The sequence below is a fragment of the Culex quinquefasciatus genome, chromosome 2 (assembly GCF_015732765.1).
Source record: "Culex quinquefasciatus strain JHB chromosome 2, VPISU_Cqui_1.0_pri_paternal, whole genome shotgun sequence".
Classification (NCBI taxonomy): Eukaryota; Metazoa; Arthropoda; class Insecta; order Diptera; family Culicidae; genus Culex; species Culex quinquefasciatus.
Window position 1 is genome coordinate 38,807,898 of NC_051862.1, and position 19,143 is coordinate 38,827,040.

The following is a 19,143-nucleotide window of genomic DNA, read 5'->3' on the forward strand; positions in this document are numbered from 1 at the left end:
CAGAGAACCTTATTTGGTTAAAACAGAACTTTTCGAAAAACTTTTTTTTTTAATTTAGGCTTGTCGGAAATGGTTTTGCCCATACTTCTCTGAGGCTCAAAAGATGCTTTTTTTGGTCTCCTAAAACATGTAATAATTTTAAGAATTCCACTTTTAGTGTGAAAAAGTTAATTAAAATATTGGGTTAATGTTTTAATTAATTATTTTTTTCTGGATAGTCTCAACTGAATTGTTGAAAACACCAAATCGGATTTAAAATATTTACAGTAGGGTGCCCAGAAAAAATGACCCTAAAATAACTAATAATTTAAATGTCATGAAATTTGCCGACTTCGTGTTTAGATGCCTTGAAAGAAAATAAACTTTTATGACTGTGAAAAGCATCTTTGCATAATATTTTAAATCAAATTTACGATTATTTTTTTTTCAAATCTACGTTAGTCCGTTAGTTAGTTAGTAGTTTTCAATTAACTTGAATATATTTTATAAAAATTTAACCAATCGATTTTTTCAGTTCAATGTTGGTCAATAGCTTGTATCAAACAGCTATTTTTAATTCAAGGCTACTTGAAACAAAAAATTAGCTTGGCATCTCGGTTAAGTAGATTTTCACACTGAGATGTTACATATTTCAGAGTGTAATTTTACATACGATTTCATAAAAATAATCCGAAATTTGCTGAGCAATGCTCTAAGCTTCAGCAAAGCGACTTTTGATTGCATTTATTGATTTTTGGTTTTCGAATGTTTTCATAGCACTTTTGTATGGACAGTTCCCAAGTTTGTATGGAGAACAAGATGCAAAATGGCTTGTTCGGACATAAGGAATCAATGGACTTCCAAATCGAAAAGAACAAAATTAAAAATCATGATATTTTTTTGGAAGTATACTTTTCTTGAAATCGTCTGACAGTGTTGTCAGATCGACATACTCAAAACTGTAATAAATAATGTAATTTTTGTACACATGTGTAAAATTTACCTTAACGTAAAGACTTCCATCATTGCCATGATTTTTCATTCAAAGATATAAATTTTGCGTCGCTTTCAATATTTTGACAAAATTCCTTCTACAAGTTGTTGAGAATAGTGCCCTACACATGCTGATTCCTTTTGGTAACGATTGTCCCATTTCTTGCTAAGTTATACAAATCGTCATTGATCAATGATTGCCAACTAGGACGTCAATGATTGTATCACAAAATTATATAAATTTTGAAACACATTTGATTTAGACCAAAAATTCTTTCAGTGACTTCAAGAAGGCAACAACAGGCACATGCTGATACATTTTGGTGGCGAAATTCGTTAAACTGAATTCAATACAGAGAATTTTAGAGTGATGATCATTTTTTTCGAAAATGATCAACGGCTTCACCTTAAGCCAATTCGTGTTCCAGATTTTTTCCTTAATTTACCAAATTCTTTTTATAATAATAACATTACAACCTAACTATGCTTTGGGGTTACCCGTAAAGATCGTTAGAAAATAATTTGCAACGCATTTTGAATTTATTTAATATTGAATTAAGGAACTGTACATTTTCAGAATAGTTTGGGTTAAACTTGTTTCACGTGATTTAGATTTTTTTTGAAGCATTATATTTGTTTTTGATGAAATAATTTTCGTGTTAAGTAAATGAAAAGAAAGCAATTTGTTATACCCAAGTCTATACTTTAAGGCATTTGGTTGCAACTTTTAGACTAATCACTTAATCTATAAGGGCCATTCTTCGCCTGTTGAAAAAACACGAAATTAAAAATTGAAATTTTTTGTTCTAAATGATAAAATGACCTCTCTGGGATATTGCAGATTCGAAATTACATTCAATGTTAACAGTTGAGTGACGGGAAATAGCAGCGATTTTAAAACTAATTTTTACCTTGTTTTGATGAAAAATGTTTTTTTGCTTCAGAAATTTGAATGCGCTATCAAACTGGGCGTCCAATTTAACACAAAAGTCCCTTTGACACCAAATTTCCATCTCTTCTCGGTATCGAGCTACAAACCACTGAAAAACATGTCTTAGAGAGATATCGGAAAATGAAACTCGGATTCGTGATCAGGGACCTAAATGACCCCTTAAAGCGAAGTTTCACGGAAATCCAAGAGGGTCGGTGCAACTTTTTTTTCGATTTCGTGTTAGTTGGCGGAGGATTACCTAATAGCAAAAAAAAAAAAATTAGATGAGGAGAAAAAGACTTAAACTTAAAAAAAAACAACATAAGGGGTTATATACACGTAAAAAGTCACAAGATTTCATAATACAGAATAACTATTAAAACCATTTAAAATGTGATTTTAAATCACTCCTGAATGTTTTATGAAGATATTTCATGATTAAACTGAGTAAGAGACAATTTATGCTCAAAATTTGTCCATGCGCCAAGCGAACTGTCAAACTTTGTGAGCGATTTTCTCTAATTTCAGACTTGATTTACGGGTGCTACGATATCGCGAGATGGGATGGACCAAATTGGCTGAAATTTTTAGACTCTCAAGACATATCCCGTGTGCATGACGAAACCCGTTTTTCATATTTGCATTTAAAAAAAAAATACTTAAATTAAATACTGACGATTTTTTAAAAGAAAAACATTAAAAATATTATTATCTTTTTTAAAAAAAGCTTTTTGAAAATCGGCCATCGTCATAAACACGGGACCGGTTTAACGAAGCTTAACAAAAATTTTGAGCCGGTTGGTTAAAGCAGTGTTGATTTTGTGGCACCCGTTTATTTTAAACTGCTCACTTCAATTTGTAAATTTTATCAATTTTATGATTCAACCAAATATCTTCAAATTTGTGCAATGTATGAAAATGTATATTTTAATTTCGTGACAACAAATTATAAAATATAGTGTGTGCTCAAACCAATCATTGCCATTTTTGCCGATTAAGGTGTATGTAACCCCTTAACAAGATTCACGCATAAACAATACAAAAATGGCACATAAAAAAAACAACAAAGAAGAGACCAATTGTTCCTTAAAATTCCGCTGTAAAACTTTGAAAACTTCATCTATAAACTACGAAACTACACTTTGTTCGTGGTTCCCATTTTCATGAACGCTTGTTCACGATTTTGAGAACTCTTTTTTCTCCGTTTAAAGAGGCATGACAAAAAACAATTTGGGCTAAAGTCTGGAAGATTGTAAAAGGTAGGTTTTTGCATGCTAACCCATCATTTAAAAAAGATCTTTCCGATGAGCTTGAAAATTGATGATGTGACTAACACATCAATGTAATGAATATAAAAGTGAAGTTCTTCATTTGTATTTTTCATTTTTGGATCAGACACTGCTATTTCAGAAAAAAAACAACTATACTAATGTGAGGAAGACGCCAACCACCTTAAGGTGGTTTAAGTTACGTTTTTGGATAGGAAATCGGTAGTTATGGGTTAAATTTGTGAATGGGAAGAATGCGACACAAACCTCGATAGTTTCTTTTTGTAGCGATGTTGCAACATCCGATAGTAAAAGATAACCGCTTTCATTAGCAATTCAAAATCCTATCCAGTTTTTCTTGTTTAGCCTTCCGATGAATATGCATTTTCACAATTTCATAATAGCTTATAACCGGGTTTGATTGGAGCGATTTATAACTTTTGAAATCCCGTTTTGATCGCTGTATTTATGGTTAAAATGCTGATGAGCTGAAAATAGGTCAGTGTCGAGGTTCGGTTCGTTTCCTTATTTCTTTTTTAGTTATTAGAATATGAGCGGCGGTTTTTTCAAGATTTGTACGATCGTGTCTAGAGCGCTTGTTGACAGACAGACAACTACACGTACCATCCCCATTGAGGTCGAATTAAATGAATTAAAAAATCACACTAATTACAGTTCCAGTCCAGTCCGGCGATGTTCGGGCTAGATATGCTGTTTCTGCTGCCAAGAGCTAACTCTCGTGCGCAGTTAATCTTTTAGTTCTCTTTCTCTTTAGCTGGAGGAATATATCTCGCGCATCGGATGTTGCGCTCTCTTGGTGGGGTCTAGCTTTTTTCTTTTTGAAAAAGAGAAAGCAAAGAGAGAGCTCGCCCGCGTACACAGAGAAAGTATCAAGAGGAAATGGTATGCCAAAACGATACAGGTCTGTAAAGGGGTATCGAAGAATTCTGCAGGTCGTCGTCGTCGCCGCAGAGCAATCTTGGCACGCGTCCAAGGTTTTGAAATTTTGAGACATTTAAATTTTCCGAGGTTCAATGTCGCCCCGCCGCACGGTACCCTGTGCCCTAGTCGACATTCCAAGTGCACACTTTTTCCCTATTACAACCTTCAGGGCAGATGCTCTACGACGACAACGCTGCTGCTGCTGCTGGTAGAGCTCTTCCGCAGCGCCAGTGCGGGCCTGCGCAGCACACAGTTCAGGCGTTTTTCTCAAGGGGGACGACCGTCAAACGCACCACCTCGGGTAGTTCTAGCGTGGCTTCAGTCGGGCAAACACAAACGTGACACACACACACGGCTGACACAAGGTGTCCAAGTCCCGGCTGCACCCTGCTCTTATCGTCCGGGCCCAACCCGGACCACGTGACGGCGACGGAATCGACGACGACGACGGCGTTCTTGATGGCCACTTTCCCCTCAGAGTGCATAACCGTGTATCCCTCTTGGCAGCGTTGCTGACTATCTTCGGCCTCCCTCTCTCTCTGTCTCTCTGTTGGACTCTCGGTGTGTATGTTTGCCTTTACCTCCTCCTTCCTACGGCGACGGCTGAGCTTCGACGAGCTGAATTACGAGAGAGAGGTAAAAGTGTTCAGGGCAGGTAAAAATCGACGGGTGGTCTCCACGACTATCCCGTAAGTCCCGTCGGTCGACGACGGTCTAGGCTTCTCCTTCCTCTGCTGGATTAGTAGTGGCTAGCTGGTTAGAACGGGCCGTGTCGAAAAACTCAAAACTGTAGATTTTGCGTAACACCCATTTGGATTTTGTGTTTGCCAAAGGTCTGGCAGCGATTGGATTGGCGCACAGCGCGATGATGGGTTGTTGGAGAGAGTCCCGGTGGATTCAATCAGTTGCGATTCGGAAGCCAAGCTGGTGAGACCGGTTTGAGTCGCGGCGTGAACTGCCTCTTTCGTGCTGCCCAGTCCGTGTGTCTGTGTTGTGGTGGCGTGAAGATGAGTGACGTAGGCTGTTCGAAAATCATGGAGTTTTACCGGGGCTCCACGGTGCTGATAACCGGTGCCAGCGGGTTCGTCGGCCAGGTCCTGCTGGAGAAGATTCTCCGCAGCCTGGAGGTGGACCGGGTGTACGTGATGATCCGCCCCAAGTGGAACTGGAACGTCGAGTCGCGCCTGCAGCGAATCCTCGACGGCCAGCTATTCGACGTGCTGCGCAAAGACTCGGCCAAGTGGCAAGAAATGACACGCAAAGTTATCCCGGTGGAAATAAATCTGGAAGAAGACGAACATCTGATCGTCGATCAGCTGAGAAGCAAATTGCTGAATGAAGTGAATGTTGTGTTCAATTTGCTCGCTTCGGTAAATTTCAATGAACCGTTGGACTGTGCGCTACGCACGAACGTAGAGTACACCGACCGAATGCTTGAACTGGTTTGCAAGATGAAAAACATTAAGACAGTGGTTCACGTATCAACTTTCTACTCGAACTGTGACAAGCGGGTCATCGAGGAGCGAATTTATGACAACGTCGGCTACGGCGGTGTTGCCAACATGATAAACATTGTGTCCAAACTCAACGAACCGGAAAAGCAAATACTGACCCAGCACATCATCGGCAACTTCCCCAACGTACACCTTTAGCAAAAAGTGTGCCGAGGTACTGATCCAGGACAAGTATCGCTCATTGCCAATTGGAATCTTCCGACCCCCAATCGGTAAGCAACCCCCAAAACTTCTTCCTCTTTTCAAACCAAAACCCTTCAAAAATCCCACCCCGCAGTGAGCTCAACGTACCGCGAGCCCGTCCCCGGCTGGATCGACAACTTCAACGGGCCGTCCGGCATGGTGGTCCCACTGTCGCAGGGCATGTACAGCGCCGCCCTGCTCGATACGCGGGCCCGCCCGTTCATCGTGCCCGTCGACTACTGCGTGAACGCGCTCATCAGCTGCGCCGTGGACGTGCACCTGCAGCGCGCCCACCAGAGCCTCGCGATCCCCGTGTACAACTACACGGACGCCAAGTGCAATCTGTCCTGGGGCGAGATCATCGCCGGATTCATCCAGGGGCTGCCGCCGTTCAAGCGGTTCATGGCGTAAGCAAAACTGAGATGGTGTTGAGAGTTTGGGATGGTGATTTTTCAAGGCCAAAAATGGCGGGGCTTTTAATTTTCGTTCTTTCAGACATTTTGGCATTGGTTATCAAATTGAATTCTCATATTGGTTTTGCCAAAGTGCTAATGAGTACTTATAAACAATCAGGTTAATCTCAGTCTCCTGGCTGGCTGTGGGATGGATTTTAAATTTGATTATGACCTTTAATTAAGGCAATTAAAAATGTGCGCGTTGTTTCCTGTCAGTCCAGTAATACGCCGAAACATGTTTTTTTTTCAATTTTTGTCTAGTTCTAATTTTAATTCCTATGGCCTTGATCACCACCTAGGATTGAGCATCATGTAAATAATTTTGTTGTTGTTTTTGTCAGCTTTACACTGCCCATGTTCGCATAAATGTCCCATATGTAAAAACCGCAAGTCGACAAAAACGCATTAAATTCAAATTTTGAAGTTTATCCCACTGCGTGTTACATTTTCGCTAAAAACTGGATTTCCTCCCGATTTCTACAGCAAAGTAGGGGAAATTCTCGTATGCTAGGCAGTTTAAGCTCTCGCTCCTAACTCCATCCAATTTGCTGGTTTTCACTATTTAAAATACTCATTTCGCAAAACTTTTGATAGCAACTTGCATGCCCACTTCCTATTGAGCTGATTATCACTCGATTTCAGTTGAAAACGCTTTTTATGAGCTGTAATTGAATGTCAAAGTGCTGAAGTGAATTAGATGCTGTTCCCCTACTGGATGTTGTAGGCTTCTCTAAAAGAGCACACGATTTTGAACCAAACCGCATAAATAACTCAAAAGCGATGAAAATGTATATGGGACATTATGCGATCAGGAGTCAAAATCGTGTGCTCTTTCAAAGGCTTATTTCTATTATCGGCCTATCAGCACTTTATAATAATTCATAAATAAACATGAACATAAATAAACATTGTAAATGGGCCAAAGCCGAAGTGTAAACAAAGAGTCTGTCCTGCTCGTTCCTAATGAAGACATCCACTGACGTAAGCAGGATAGACTGTTTGTTTACACTTCGACTTTGGCCCATTTACATTGTTTTGCTTGAATTGCAGCTTTCATACAGTGTTTTTGACTGTTCCAAAGTAAAAAAAGAGAGCAAGCAACTCTCCATTGTTGATGTATCTAAAAATGTTGAAAAAAGCAAAAGCGATGGGAATTGGTCGAACGGCTTAGAGTGATTAAAAATGGGTATATTTCCCCTACTTCGTTCTAAAAATCAGGATGAAATCCAGTTTTTTTTTTCGCGAAAACTTACGTAGCCTAATGTGTAGGGCAAACTTCAAATGCGTTTTTCTCAGCTTGCTGTTTTTGCATATGGATGATTTCTCGCCAACTGGCACTCAAAATGTATTTTCTTTGATCAAGCACAAATTTCAGGTGTTTTGCAATCATAAATTTTCAAAAAATGAAACAACATTTGACAAAAACAAAAATTTTAGCGAAAAAAAAAACATAAACATAAAAAAAAATAAAAAATTTAAGAGATTTTTAAATCAACTCAAACATGCTAAAAATGATTCTAAACACAGGGTAATGAATTTCAAATTGGCTTCAGCTGATTGTACTTAAATTTCCATTGAAACTTTGAAGTTTTTTGGAAAAAATATCCCCTGATTTTTCAAGCCAGCTTTGAAGGGGGGAGACAAAAACTTTAAATAAAATTTGTACCAGCCTTATTTTAATGGCCATATCTCGGAAACAATAAATGAGATAACGGTTTTTTTGGCTTTCAGTTTCAGAATATACCTACCACGTGGTGCATTTTGAGTGGAAATGTGAATAAAACGAACCTGACTCATTGTACCAGGTAAATTAGGGACGATGTGCTTGTTCATTTTTCTAGGCAAAATGCATCGCGTAGCAGCTTAATTCTGCAACTGCAAGCTTGAAAAATTGTTATCTTAAGAGATTTCAATTCGCCCATCATTAGTTTGTCCATATAATTTTCCATACAATTTTTTTTCAGCTGTCCATACAAAAACGATGTATGAAAATTCAAAAATCTTTATCTTTTGAAGGAATTTTTTGATCAATGTGGTGTCTTCGGTAAAGTTATAGGTATGGATAAGGACTACACTGAAAAAATGATAGAATATATTTATTTTGGTGATTTGTAATTCACTTTTTTTTACTAAAACACTATTTATGTTTTTTAATTATTTGATATGTTTTAGGGAACATCAAATGCCAAATTTTCAGGATTTTCCAGAATGTGTAAAAAATTCTTGACCGAGTTATGAATTTCAGAAACAATACTGATTTTCAAAAAAATCAAAATATTCGTCTCAAAAATTTTCAACTTTATTTTGCGATGCAAAATGGAATTTGTAATCAAAAAGTACTTTAGTGCATCTGTGGGCCTCGTGGCGCGGTGGTTGGCGGCTTAGGCTGCCGATCCCTAAGTTGCTGTGGCCTGGCCTTCTATCGGATGGGGAAGTAAAACATCGGTCCATTTGCGTAAAAGAGGTTTTGGGTGACTCATCACACATAACCTTCGGACGCCTAGAAATGAGCAGAAACTTGCAACAGAGACCACAAAAGACCCGGGGGTCGTTAAAGTGAATGCTTTGCTTTGCTTTGCTTTGCAATTGTGATAAAGTGCGAGGGCATGGCAATATTTTTTTTAGTGATTCGATTATTCGAAGTGTGATTTTTACAAGGCCTTCGGATAATCGAGCATTGACTGTAGGCAAGGTTGAAAAAAAATCACTTCGAGCGAATAACGATTGCCTGAAGAAAGGCCCTCTGAGTATGCTTTGATCACTTCTTTCCCGACTAGCACTTGATCGCTGGTTGTGGCAGAGACGAATAAAAATTTGAATGATTGGGTTTAGTCGTCAACTTGCTGCGATCTGATTATAATTTTCCCCATTTAACACCAGCAGTCTTGGGTTGTTATAATCAGCGGTGGTACACTCTACGAATGACAGCTAGTCGTGGCAATTTGAGGATAAAGATTATTCTCAGCAGTCTTATTCGTGAGGCGTTACAGGCAGCGATTAATCGCAAAATTAATCATAGTCGTCAGATTTTTAACACTGATTATAATTTTGTTTGACATTATTGTTGCGACCTCAGGTTGCTGAGGGAAAATTAGGAAAAATACACTTCAACTAAAATCTATAAACAATGTAATGACATGAACTCCTCAACTTTCACTCGATTTTTGAAGGCGATAAGTTGAAAATTGTAGGGTAATTTTTGTAGTTTTGTAGTCAATTTTGCATTATTTTGGCTTTACTTTTTTTCACATTCATTGCAAACCCAATACCAAAGAAGTTTTGTGCAGCTTAAAACATTCCCGAAGCTTGAAAATTCATAAAACATAAAAAAGACAGAACATACAGCGTGTTCAAACTGGTTTAGAATGCAATATGCATTTCAGGACAGTTTTTAACATCCTGTACCATTTGAATCTTTTGAAAGCGAAAATAAATAAACCAAACCACTAAAAAGACGGGGTTCCGTACCATTTTCGATACCAATTAAAATCATATATCCAGGTCTGAACCAGACGTTCCCAAATTTTATGGGGGTTTGTTGTGAGGTCTAATTATTACTGAAACCCGTTTGTGTTCTGGCAGAAATTGATCCTTTCCCCCTTTTTGAACAGTTCTGGACTAACAAGAGAAACGGGTGTATGAGCTTTTTGATATGTATTTGAAACTATTCTACAAGTTCTAAGGTTTGAGGTAACTTTTTGAGACTGAACTCAAAATATTCAACAATGGCTAACCCCCAACATCATTTAACATTGTGAGTTTTGAACAAAAGCTTCATGCGTCCTTTTCAAATGTTGCTTCAGACTTTAAACAAGTCATCCCATAAATTCAGGACAGTTTATAGTTCGTCCCATGTTCAAAAAATCATAATCATAATGATTCGCTTTGTCCTGCATTTTAAAGCTTTTTGCGTGTTCTTTCGATTGATGTACGCAGCGTCTAATGTGCAAAAAATCATAAAAAAATCTTTCCGCGTGCCTTTGCCGGTAAGAATGTAAATTTCAGCAAAATATTTATTGCGGTTGTGACCTTTTGATCGAGCGCATCAATAAGTGTCTTGAAAGATTCTTGTTCTTTACTTGTAAATTGTTTTACTTTTCTCAATTATAAAAAAAAACTGCTTAATTCGAAAGACATAAAAGTTTTGTGTTGATTTTATGTTTATTTTTAATTAGGCTGGTACAAATTTTATTAAAAGTTTTTGTCAAAAAGCAGGGGGTAAAACATTTTTTTTCATATAACATCAAAATTTCAATGGAAATTTAAGTGCTATCAGCTGAAATCAATTTAAAATGCATTCTCTTGCGCTTAGAATCATTTTTAGCATGTTTTACATAAAAAAAAACAAATGATTGCAAAACAACTGAACTAATGTAAAATGCATTTGAAATCACTTTTTGCATTCAAATGTTGAGACTATGGCTTGTTTATATTTTTTTTTATTTAGGTTAATTTTGGATTTGGTTTATTTTGGCTTTGGTTTTTGGGTTGACAAACAAACAGACTCCAAGCTAAAGCAGAGAAATAAAAGTTTAACTGAAAAATTCTATTAAAACGCGTAACAAAATGATGAAAAGTTCTACTTTTCAGCACTGATATGGATGCTGAAAAGTTGCATTTTCAGCACTTGTTTTAAAAAGTAGTACTTTTTAACATTTGTTTGATTTGAACGGTAAATTGACAGAATATATGAACATTTGGCCTGTAATTCCACTCAAAGAATGTTTTTCGGAATTGCAAAAGAAGTGTATGGAACTTGTTGCGAAAATTGATTTTTTCAACACTCGTCGTTTTTATCCAGTTATAGCCCCGCCCTTCAAAAGGGCCTAATATTGAATGTTTGGACTTTTTGAAATGTTAGTCTTGATTTAAAATTTTTGAAAATATTTTTTTCAAAAAGATCGGACAATTTCATGAATGTTTCATATTATAAAATTGTAAATCGGACCATTAGTTGCTGAGATATCGACATTAGAAAATGGTGGATTGTTTGGGTGAGACTTGGAAAACATCAATTTTCTTGTTTTTAAACCTTTGCATGGCAATATCTCAGCAACTAATGGTTGTATCAACAAAGTCCGAAAATGCAAAATATAGAGAATTTTCTCAGCTCCTCAAAAATATTTTTTTCAAAAGTGGGCAAACATGGGCTCTATTTAAAAAAAAATCAATAACTGCGACTATTTTGAAAAAAGTTTCATAAATATGGCTATTACTTGAAAACGGTGCACTTTATCAAAATTTCACTAAAGTACTTTTTGATTGCAAATTCAATTTTACATCGAAAAATGAAATTGAAAAAAATTTGCGACCAATATTTCGATTTTTTGAAAAAAAAATGTATTGATTCAAAAAATCATAACTCGGTCAAAGATTTTTTGCCCATCCTGGAAATTTATGAAAAGTTGGCATTTAATGTCCTTTAAACATATATATTAAAAAATAGTGTTTTTTTGCAAATCAAGTTTTAGTGACAAAAAGTGAAATTAAAAATCACCAAATTATTTTTTTACCGTGTATCATTTTTTTTTTCAGTGTAGTCCATATTCATACCTACAACTTTGATCAAAAAATTCCTTCAAATGATACAGATTTTCGTAATTTCACATATCATTTTTGTATGGACAGCTGCCAAATTTGTATGGAAAATTATATGGACAAACTAATGATGCAAAATGACTTCTTTGGGCATACCGAAGGCAACAAAAAAGTTTCAGCCTAATTAAAAATACAAAAATTAAAATTAAAGAAAAAACTAACCTATGTGGTTGATGCCTTCCTCACTTTTTACCAAAAATGGGTAATATGAGTGGTTTGGACACACATTTCAGCATTTTTTAGATCCAGAAAAAAAAACACAGATATAACTGATGTGGTAATAACTCGAGACAGGGTGGCTAGATCTTGAATGTTTTGGACACTTTGGAAATGCCTTTCAATTGCCTAACCAACGATGGGTCGGTTGATGGATCCGGACATAGTTTACATACATTTAAGTGAGATCCGGCTTCAAAAAAGGACATAAATATCACTTAAGTGGTCATAACTCGAGACAGGGTTGCCAGATCTTCAATGTTTTGTACTCGTTGGAAAGGTCTTCTGATAACCTGATATTTTACATAAATATCACTTAAGTGGTCATAACTCGAGACAGGGTTGCCAGATCTTCAATGTTTTGGACTCGTTGGAAAGGTCTTCTGATAACCTGATATTGTACATAAATATCACTTAAGTGGTTTTAACTCGAGACAGGGTTGCCAGATCTTCAATGTTTTGTACTCATTGGAAAGGCCTTTCAATTACCTAACCAACGATTGGTCGGATGATGGATCCGAACATAGTTTACATACATTTAAGTGAAATCCGGCTTCAAAATTGTACATAAATATCACTTAAGTGGTCTTAACTCGAGACAGGGTGGCCAGATCTTCAATGTTTTGGACTCTTTGGAAAGGCCTTTCAATTGCCTAACCAACGATGGGTCGGATGATGGATCCGAACATCGTTTACGTACATTTAAGTGAGATTCGGCTTCAAAATTGTACATAAATATCACTTAAGTGGTCATAACTCGAGACAGAGTTGCCAGATCTTCAATGTTTTGTACTCATTGGAAAGGTCGGATGATTGATCCGGACATCGTTTACATGCATATAATTGAGATCCGGATATTTGTGAAAACACATTTTTATACATAACTTTTGAACTACTTATCGAAACTTCAAACAATTCAATAGCGATGTATGGAACCCTAAACCAAGTCGAATGCAACTGGTTCGATCAAAATCGGTTCAGCCAGTGCTGAGAAAACTCAGTGAGAATGTTGGTCACATACATACATACACACACACATACACACACACATACACACACATACACACACACACAGACATTTGTTCAGTTTTCGATTCTGAGTCTATATGTATACATTAAGGTGGGTCTAGGAGCTTTTAATAAAAAGTTCATTTTCAGAGCAGGATTATAGCCTTACCTCAGTGAGGAAGGCAAAAGACCGATTCCGTAGAGAACTGCTCAAATGCTGAAATGTTCTACTTTTCAGCACTGATAGGGTGTTGAAATGTTGAACTTTTCGACACTTGTTTTGGAATGTAATAATTTTCAACATTGTTTTGATTTTAACTGTGGATTGCCTGAATATATGGACATTTGATTTACAATTCCATTCAAATGGTGTTTCTTCGGAATTGCAATAAAAAAGTTGTATGGATCTCGTTGCAAAACTTGATTTTTTTCAGCACTCGTCATATTTATCCAACTCGGTAAACCTCGTTGTACAATTTTCAACTTATGCTTAAAAAGTACAGTCCAGACTCGATCATCGGATGCCTTGATTATCCGAAGTTTCGATTATCCAAAGTTCGATTATCTGAAGGTTTGTATGGAACTTCGGATAATCAAGTCAAAAACATTTTTTTCTTAATCTTGTTTTCAACATCAAATACGATTTTTTCCGTGATTTGATTATCCGAAGTGAACATTTTCCGAGGCCTTCGGATAATCGAGTCTGGATTGTAATAAGCTGTAATGCAAATTTTAGCATGCTTTCTTTAATAATTTTGCTTATGTTTTCAAACGGCTACGGAAGATATGTAAAATTAAAACTTGTTCCTAAATATTTTTGTTTCATTCATTGTTTTACTGAAAAAGAGTAAAAATCGGCATGAAAAATCACCATCTCCATCCAAATACGTTCATGGTTCAACTAACGAGTAATTCGTTTTAGTACCTACTTCACGGCGACATTAACCCGAAACCGGATGCGTTACGCCCTCTGCAAGAAGCTGATGCTGATGCAGGCCTACCTGCTGGATCTGGGCCGGCGACTGCGCGGCGAGGCGCCCGCCCTCGGCCAAATCTTCGAAAAGATGATCAGCCTGAGCGAGGTGCTGGAGTTCTTCTGCCTGAACGAGTGGCGGATGACCAACGACAACGTCCTGCGCGTGCAAGCGGCCGCAACCGAGCTCGAGCGGCGTACCTTCCCGTGCGATCTGACCAAGGTCGACTGGAAGGGCTACTACAAGGGGTTCGTGCCCGGAGTCATACGGTACGCGATCGAACCGCGCAAGGCCAAACACCGGGCCAGGAAAAACGCTGAAGAGCAGAACGGCGGAACTGCAAAGATGGTTCAGAAACGTGGAATTTGCTACGCGGTGTGGAGCTTTTTGTTTAGATATGTGACGATAGTGTTTAATTTTTTGTTTATAAAGCATTGAAACCCGGACCCCGGATGGTGACAGCAATTAGCATTGAGTTCTGTCTCTCTATCTCTCTCTCTTGTGTTGAGAAGGTACCACACTGTCCATTTGTCTTCGCTAGCAATTTTCTGAAGCGCGTGCAAATGAGTCTAGATAAGTTACTTAGTCACAAGAAATGATGCTAAACGAAACTGCCAGTCATATTGTGGGGGAGGGGGAATCTGGCAGGTGTGGTAGCAAACGGGCACTTTTCTGCCGGATCGCCATTACTAGGTAAAAATGCTTCAAATTAGTTGATTGAAAAGCGAAAATACATGCTTGGCGTCGCATTAAGAACGCGACCTTTTGTTTGCGAAATTAGGGACAGACTTCTAAAAGGTGCGGCGTCACTCCAAAACTGGTTCCACACCTGTTTTTCCTTTTTATTTTGGTTGGGATAAATATAGCAATGGGCAGTCTTAGGTGCGATAAATTAAGGGCTTCCGCCGTGCCGAACATGTTTATTAACATATCTTTATTTACAATCATTGTGAAATGATCATTTAGGTGGTATTTTTTTTAGCAAACTCGAAAGCATTTTTGCCTCATATAGCTTTTTCTTTTGGTACGAGAATGTGCTTGTTTGGAGTGGACTATAGTTTGATAATGAACCCAATAACAAAATTTTAATCACTCATTTGATAGTATTTTGAAAGTTTCGTGCAGAAAATCATTAAATCTTATTTAAAAATTTACTAGTGTTTGGGAAAAGTGCTAATAATTAAATGGTAAATTTACCACATTCAATAGGGAAATCACTCCTGGTCAAAATAATATTAAACTTTTAACCTTCCATAAAGAAATATGTTAAATAACATTTTAACAGAAAATAATTGGGTAAAATTAGAGAAAAATAGGTAAATTTTCACCACCTGCTTTTGACACATTCCATTATTTTATTTTTTTATTTAAATTGTGTGAAAACTTTAAGCTTTTGTTTGGCCTTTGAAGCTTCCAAAGAAATAATAAAGTGAATTCTTAGAGAAAAGCTGGTGGTCGAACATTTAACGAAAGAAACCCTTTTGGATCCCGAAGTCTGGTAGTTTTATGTGTTTAGAATGAAGCAACGTATTGTAGAAGGTACGTAAGTTTTTTTTTGTCTGTAATAATTTTGTAGATTTGAATACTTTTAAACCTCTATTTTTAAAAGCCATTTGTTTTTAAAACTTGTTTTGTTTTTAAATTGAGATTTGATGACGTTTTTGGCTATTGGAGCACTGCCGTTCTACGCATAATTGTCCCATGCCATTTTGTGACGATTCTGACTTTTTAGCATTTTTATGCTTAGTTTGACGTACACTTTTCGAAAAACCCATAAAAACTAGTACTTTCTTCGTAAACTCTTTAGAAACAACACCAAGTCTATTTGTCCCATTGTTACATTTCTACGTATAAATGTCCCACCAATTGGGGACATATAGGATAAATAGGGACCTTAGGGGCAAATATGTGTAGAACCACAGAAATCGATCGACAAATTTCAGTCGCGGTTTTTCAATATGAGACAATTATGTGTTGAACGGCAGGGCAGTTCTCTAAAATTTTGCAAAAAATCCTGATTTTATTTTTGTATTTTTTGATTTGCATGAAACTTCTTCAAGTTCTTCCTTATGTCGCCAGATTTTAAAATTGGATAGAACTTTTGAACCAAGAAAACAAATTTTGGATGTCCAAAAAAGCTAATTGTAGAGATTTTTTCAGCTTTTCGAACAGTGGTCGCCCAACATATCACTATTTAAAAATAATTAAAAAAGTAACTACAGTCACGCCCCGGTTTTGCACGCCTCGAGTCTGCACTGTCCCGATTTTGATTCATTCAGCTGCCTCGGTTAAGCACGGCCCAGAGCTTATGAGATTTTGGCTATAAGGGGTAGACATTGGCTATAATCGTATGAAAAATCATGAAAGCATAAAAAAATTACAGTGTTTTGGAATCGGGATGATGTGGATAGCTGTCCATTGCACTCACACTCACATAATTTTTTTCCACAGTAACACGTATTTTTGTGTATTTCGAAAATGCAATGTTTCTCGAAAAATACTCCAAATTTTTGTTATTGCTATATGTGTTTTGAAACCCATATAGCAATAACAAAAATTTGAACGGTTTTTTTTTCACACATTTTGAATTTATTGGAAATACTCAAAATTTTCACAAAACAACGTATTTTCTAAAAAATATTAAAAATTTTAGTTTTTCACAATATGGATATCAAATGATCGGGATTTTTTCGTACGTTTCGAATGTAATAAAAACATTTTTAGAAAATACTCAAAATTTTCACAAAACTTATTTTCGAAAAAAAATTCTCAAAATTTCAGTTTTTCACAATGTGGGTATCAAACGATCGTAATTTTTTCATACATTTCGAATGTAATTACAACATTTTTTTGAAAATACTCAAAGTTTTCACAAAACTACGTATTTAAAAAAATACAATTTTTTTACAGTATGGATATCAAACGATCGTAATTTTTTCATACATTTGAAATGTGATAACAACTTTTTTGAAAGTACTAAAAATTTTCACAAAACTATGCTTTTTTGAAAACATACTTAAATTATTTTTATAGTATGGGTTTTAGATACCGGAGTTTTTTTTTATACATTTTGAATGTACACAATTTTAAAATACTCACAATTTTCAGAAATCTACGTATTTTCGAAAAAATACTTCAAATGTTTAGTTATTTTTAGGGACCATCCATAAACCACGTGGTCACTTTAGGGGGTTGTATGGCGATTGTCCACGATCCATACAAAAGTTTTCTTTTGTATGGACAATTGTCCACGAGGCACAGGGTGGGGTAACATGGGGCAGTTGCTCCACTATCCTCAGAAATTTGTTCTAAAATTGCTAAGGGGGTGTCCATAAACGACGAAATTTTCAAAACACTTATATTGTTGCCCCATCTTCCTTAAGGATCTGGGCACGCTAGTGATTTTTACATTCGAAATGTTTGAAAAAACCCCGATCATTTGATATCCATACTGTGAAAAACTGAAGTTTTGAGTATATTGTTTTCGAAAATACGTAGTTTTGTGATTTTTTTTTGTTAAAAAACAGAAATTTTGAGTATTAAAAAAACGAAGTTTTATGAAAATGTTGAGTGTTTAAAAAAAAATCACTACATTCCAAATGTTTGAAAAAAACCCGATTATTTGAAATCCACATTGTGAAAAATTAAATTTTGGAGTATTTTTTCGAAAATACATAGTTTTGTGAAAATTTTGAGTATTTTCAATAAAAAATGGTATTTCATTGAAATGTATGAAAACAAAACCCGTTCATTTGAAACACATATTGCAATATTTATTATTTTGATTTTTTTTAGAGAAAAAATAGCATTTTCAAAACACAGGAAAGATACTTATTTTTGTGAAAATTTTCATGTAATTATAATTGCAATGGATAGCTGCCATCATCCCGATTCCAAAACACTATATTTTTTATGTTTTCATGATTTTTCATACGAATATAGCCACAATGTCTCCCATTTAGCCAAAATCCCATAAGCTCTGTGCTTCAGTTATGCAAGCCTCAGTTTTGCATCCCCCATAAGAGGTGCTAAACTGAGGCATGACTGTTATTAATTTATCCTTAAAAATATCTATGAGTTTAAAAAAAAACGTTTTGATTTGTGTTAAGTGTTAAGTTTGTCGAGAACGATTTTTTTGTGATAAAATGTTATTTAAAAAATCGGTAATTGTGTTTTTGACTGAAGCAATATTTTGCTGAGAAGTCCTAATCGTAACCCACAACTTTTCCGATGACTCAAAGTCGATCAGAGAATCTTTTATCGAGATACAGAATTTCGAGTCTTTCATAGCAGCTTACGACTTCTTTTGTGGACAGCCCATGATGCAAAATTTGCGTATTTGGGCATAAGGAATCTATGGACAAAGTTTCAGACAAATAAAAAAATATAATGAAAAGTCGATTTGTGAAATTCCAGAGAAATGCTCATTTAATTTTCAAAACAACCTATCCCTCATGGGTTTCCTATGCAGATAGGGCCTTTTGAAAATTTAATCTTGAATTTCTCCTACTTAAGATTATGTTGATGCCAACTTTTAAGAAAACGCAAAAATAAAATATGGTACTTTATTTAACACTGGTTAGTAACCAGTGGTTACACTTCCACGCATATTTAGCCCACAAAGTATTTTCTGTTATAGAATCAGTTTTCAGTCTCTTTTTTTTCTTTATTACATGTTTCTGAACATGGGACAATAATGCGAAGAACAGCAGTAAAGCGATGAACTTTTGCATTGTGATATACTGTGATATAATGTGCTGAAACCAAAAAAAAAAAAAAAAAATAGTTGTAATTTAAGCCTTATGTGTGGGGCAAACTTGCATTGTGCCTCAGCTTGCTGTTTTTGCATATGGGACATTTATGCGAACATGGGCAGTGGAAGCATCGCGAGGGCTAACACCACCTAATACTCGGGCCTTTGGTAACATGTTTATTACACATAAGCACATAAGCATAATAATTGACTGTTAACAACTGTACATTCCTATAATTTCACTACCGGTCAGTACAATACCAATACTGATTGGAAAACACACACAACCATGTAAGCTATAGTTTGTAATCAACTTAACATGTTCCCAG

At 36.2% G+C, this 19,143-nt stretch overlaps 1 protein-coding gene across 1 annotated transcript; it reads left to right on the forward strand.

Moving 5' to 3' along the window:
• Positions 1–4,333: 4,333 nt before the first annotated feature.
• LOC6037841 (fatty acyl-CoA reductase wat) lies at positions 4,334–14,533 on the forward strand. Its single transcript, XM_001847662.2, is given in 4 exon segments — positions 4,334–5,752; positions 5,754–5,839; positions 5,905–6,217; positions 14,010–14,533. Coding segments are annotated over 4 exon segments (1,521 nt in total). The 5' UTR covers positions 4,334–5,120; the 3' UTR covers positions 14,500–14,533.
• Positions 14,534–19,143: the final 4,610 nt, after the last annotated feature.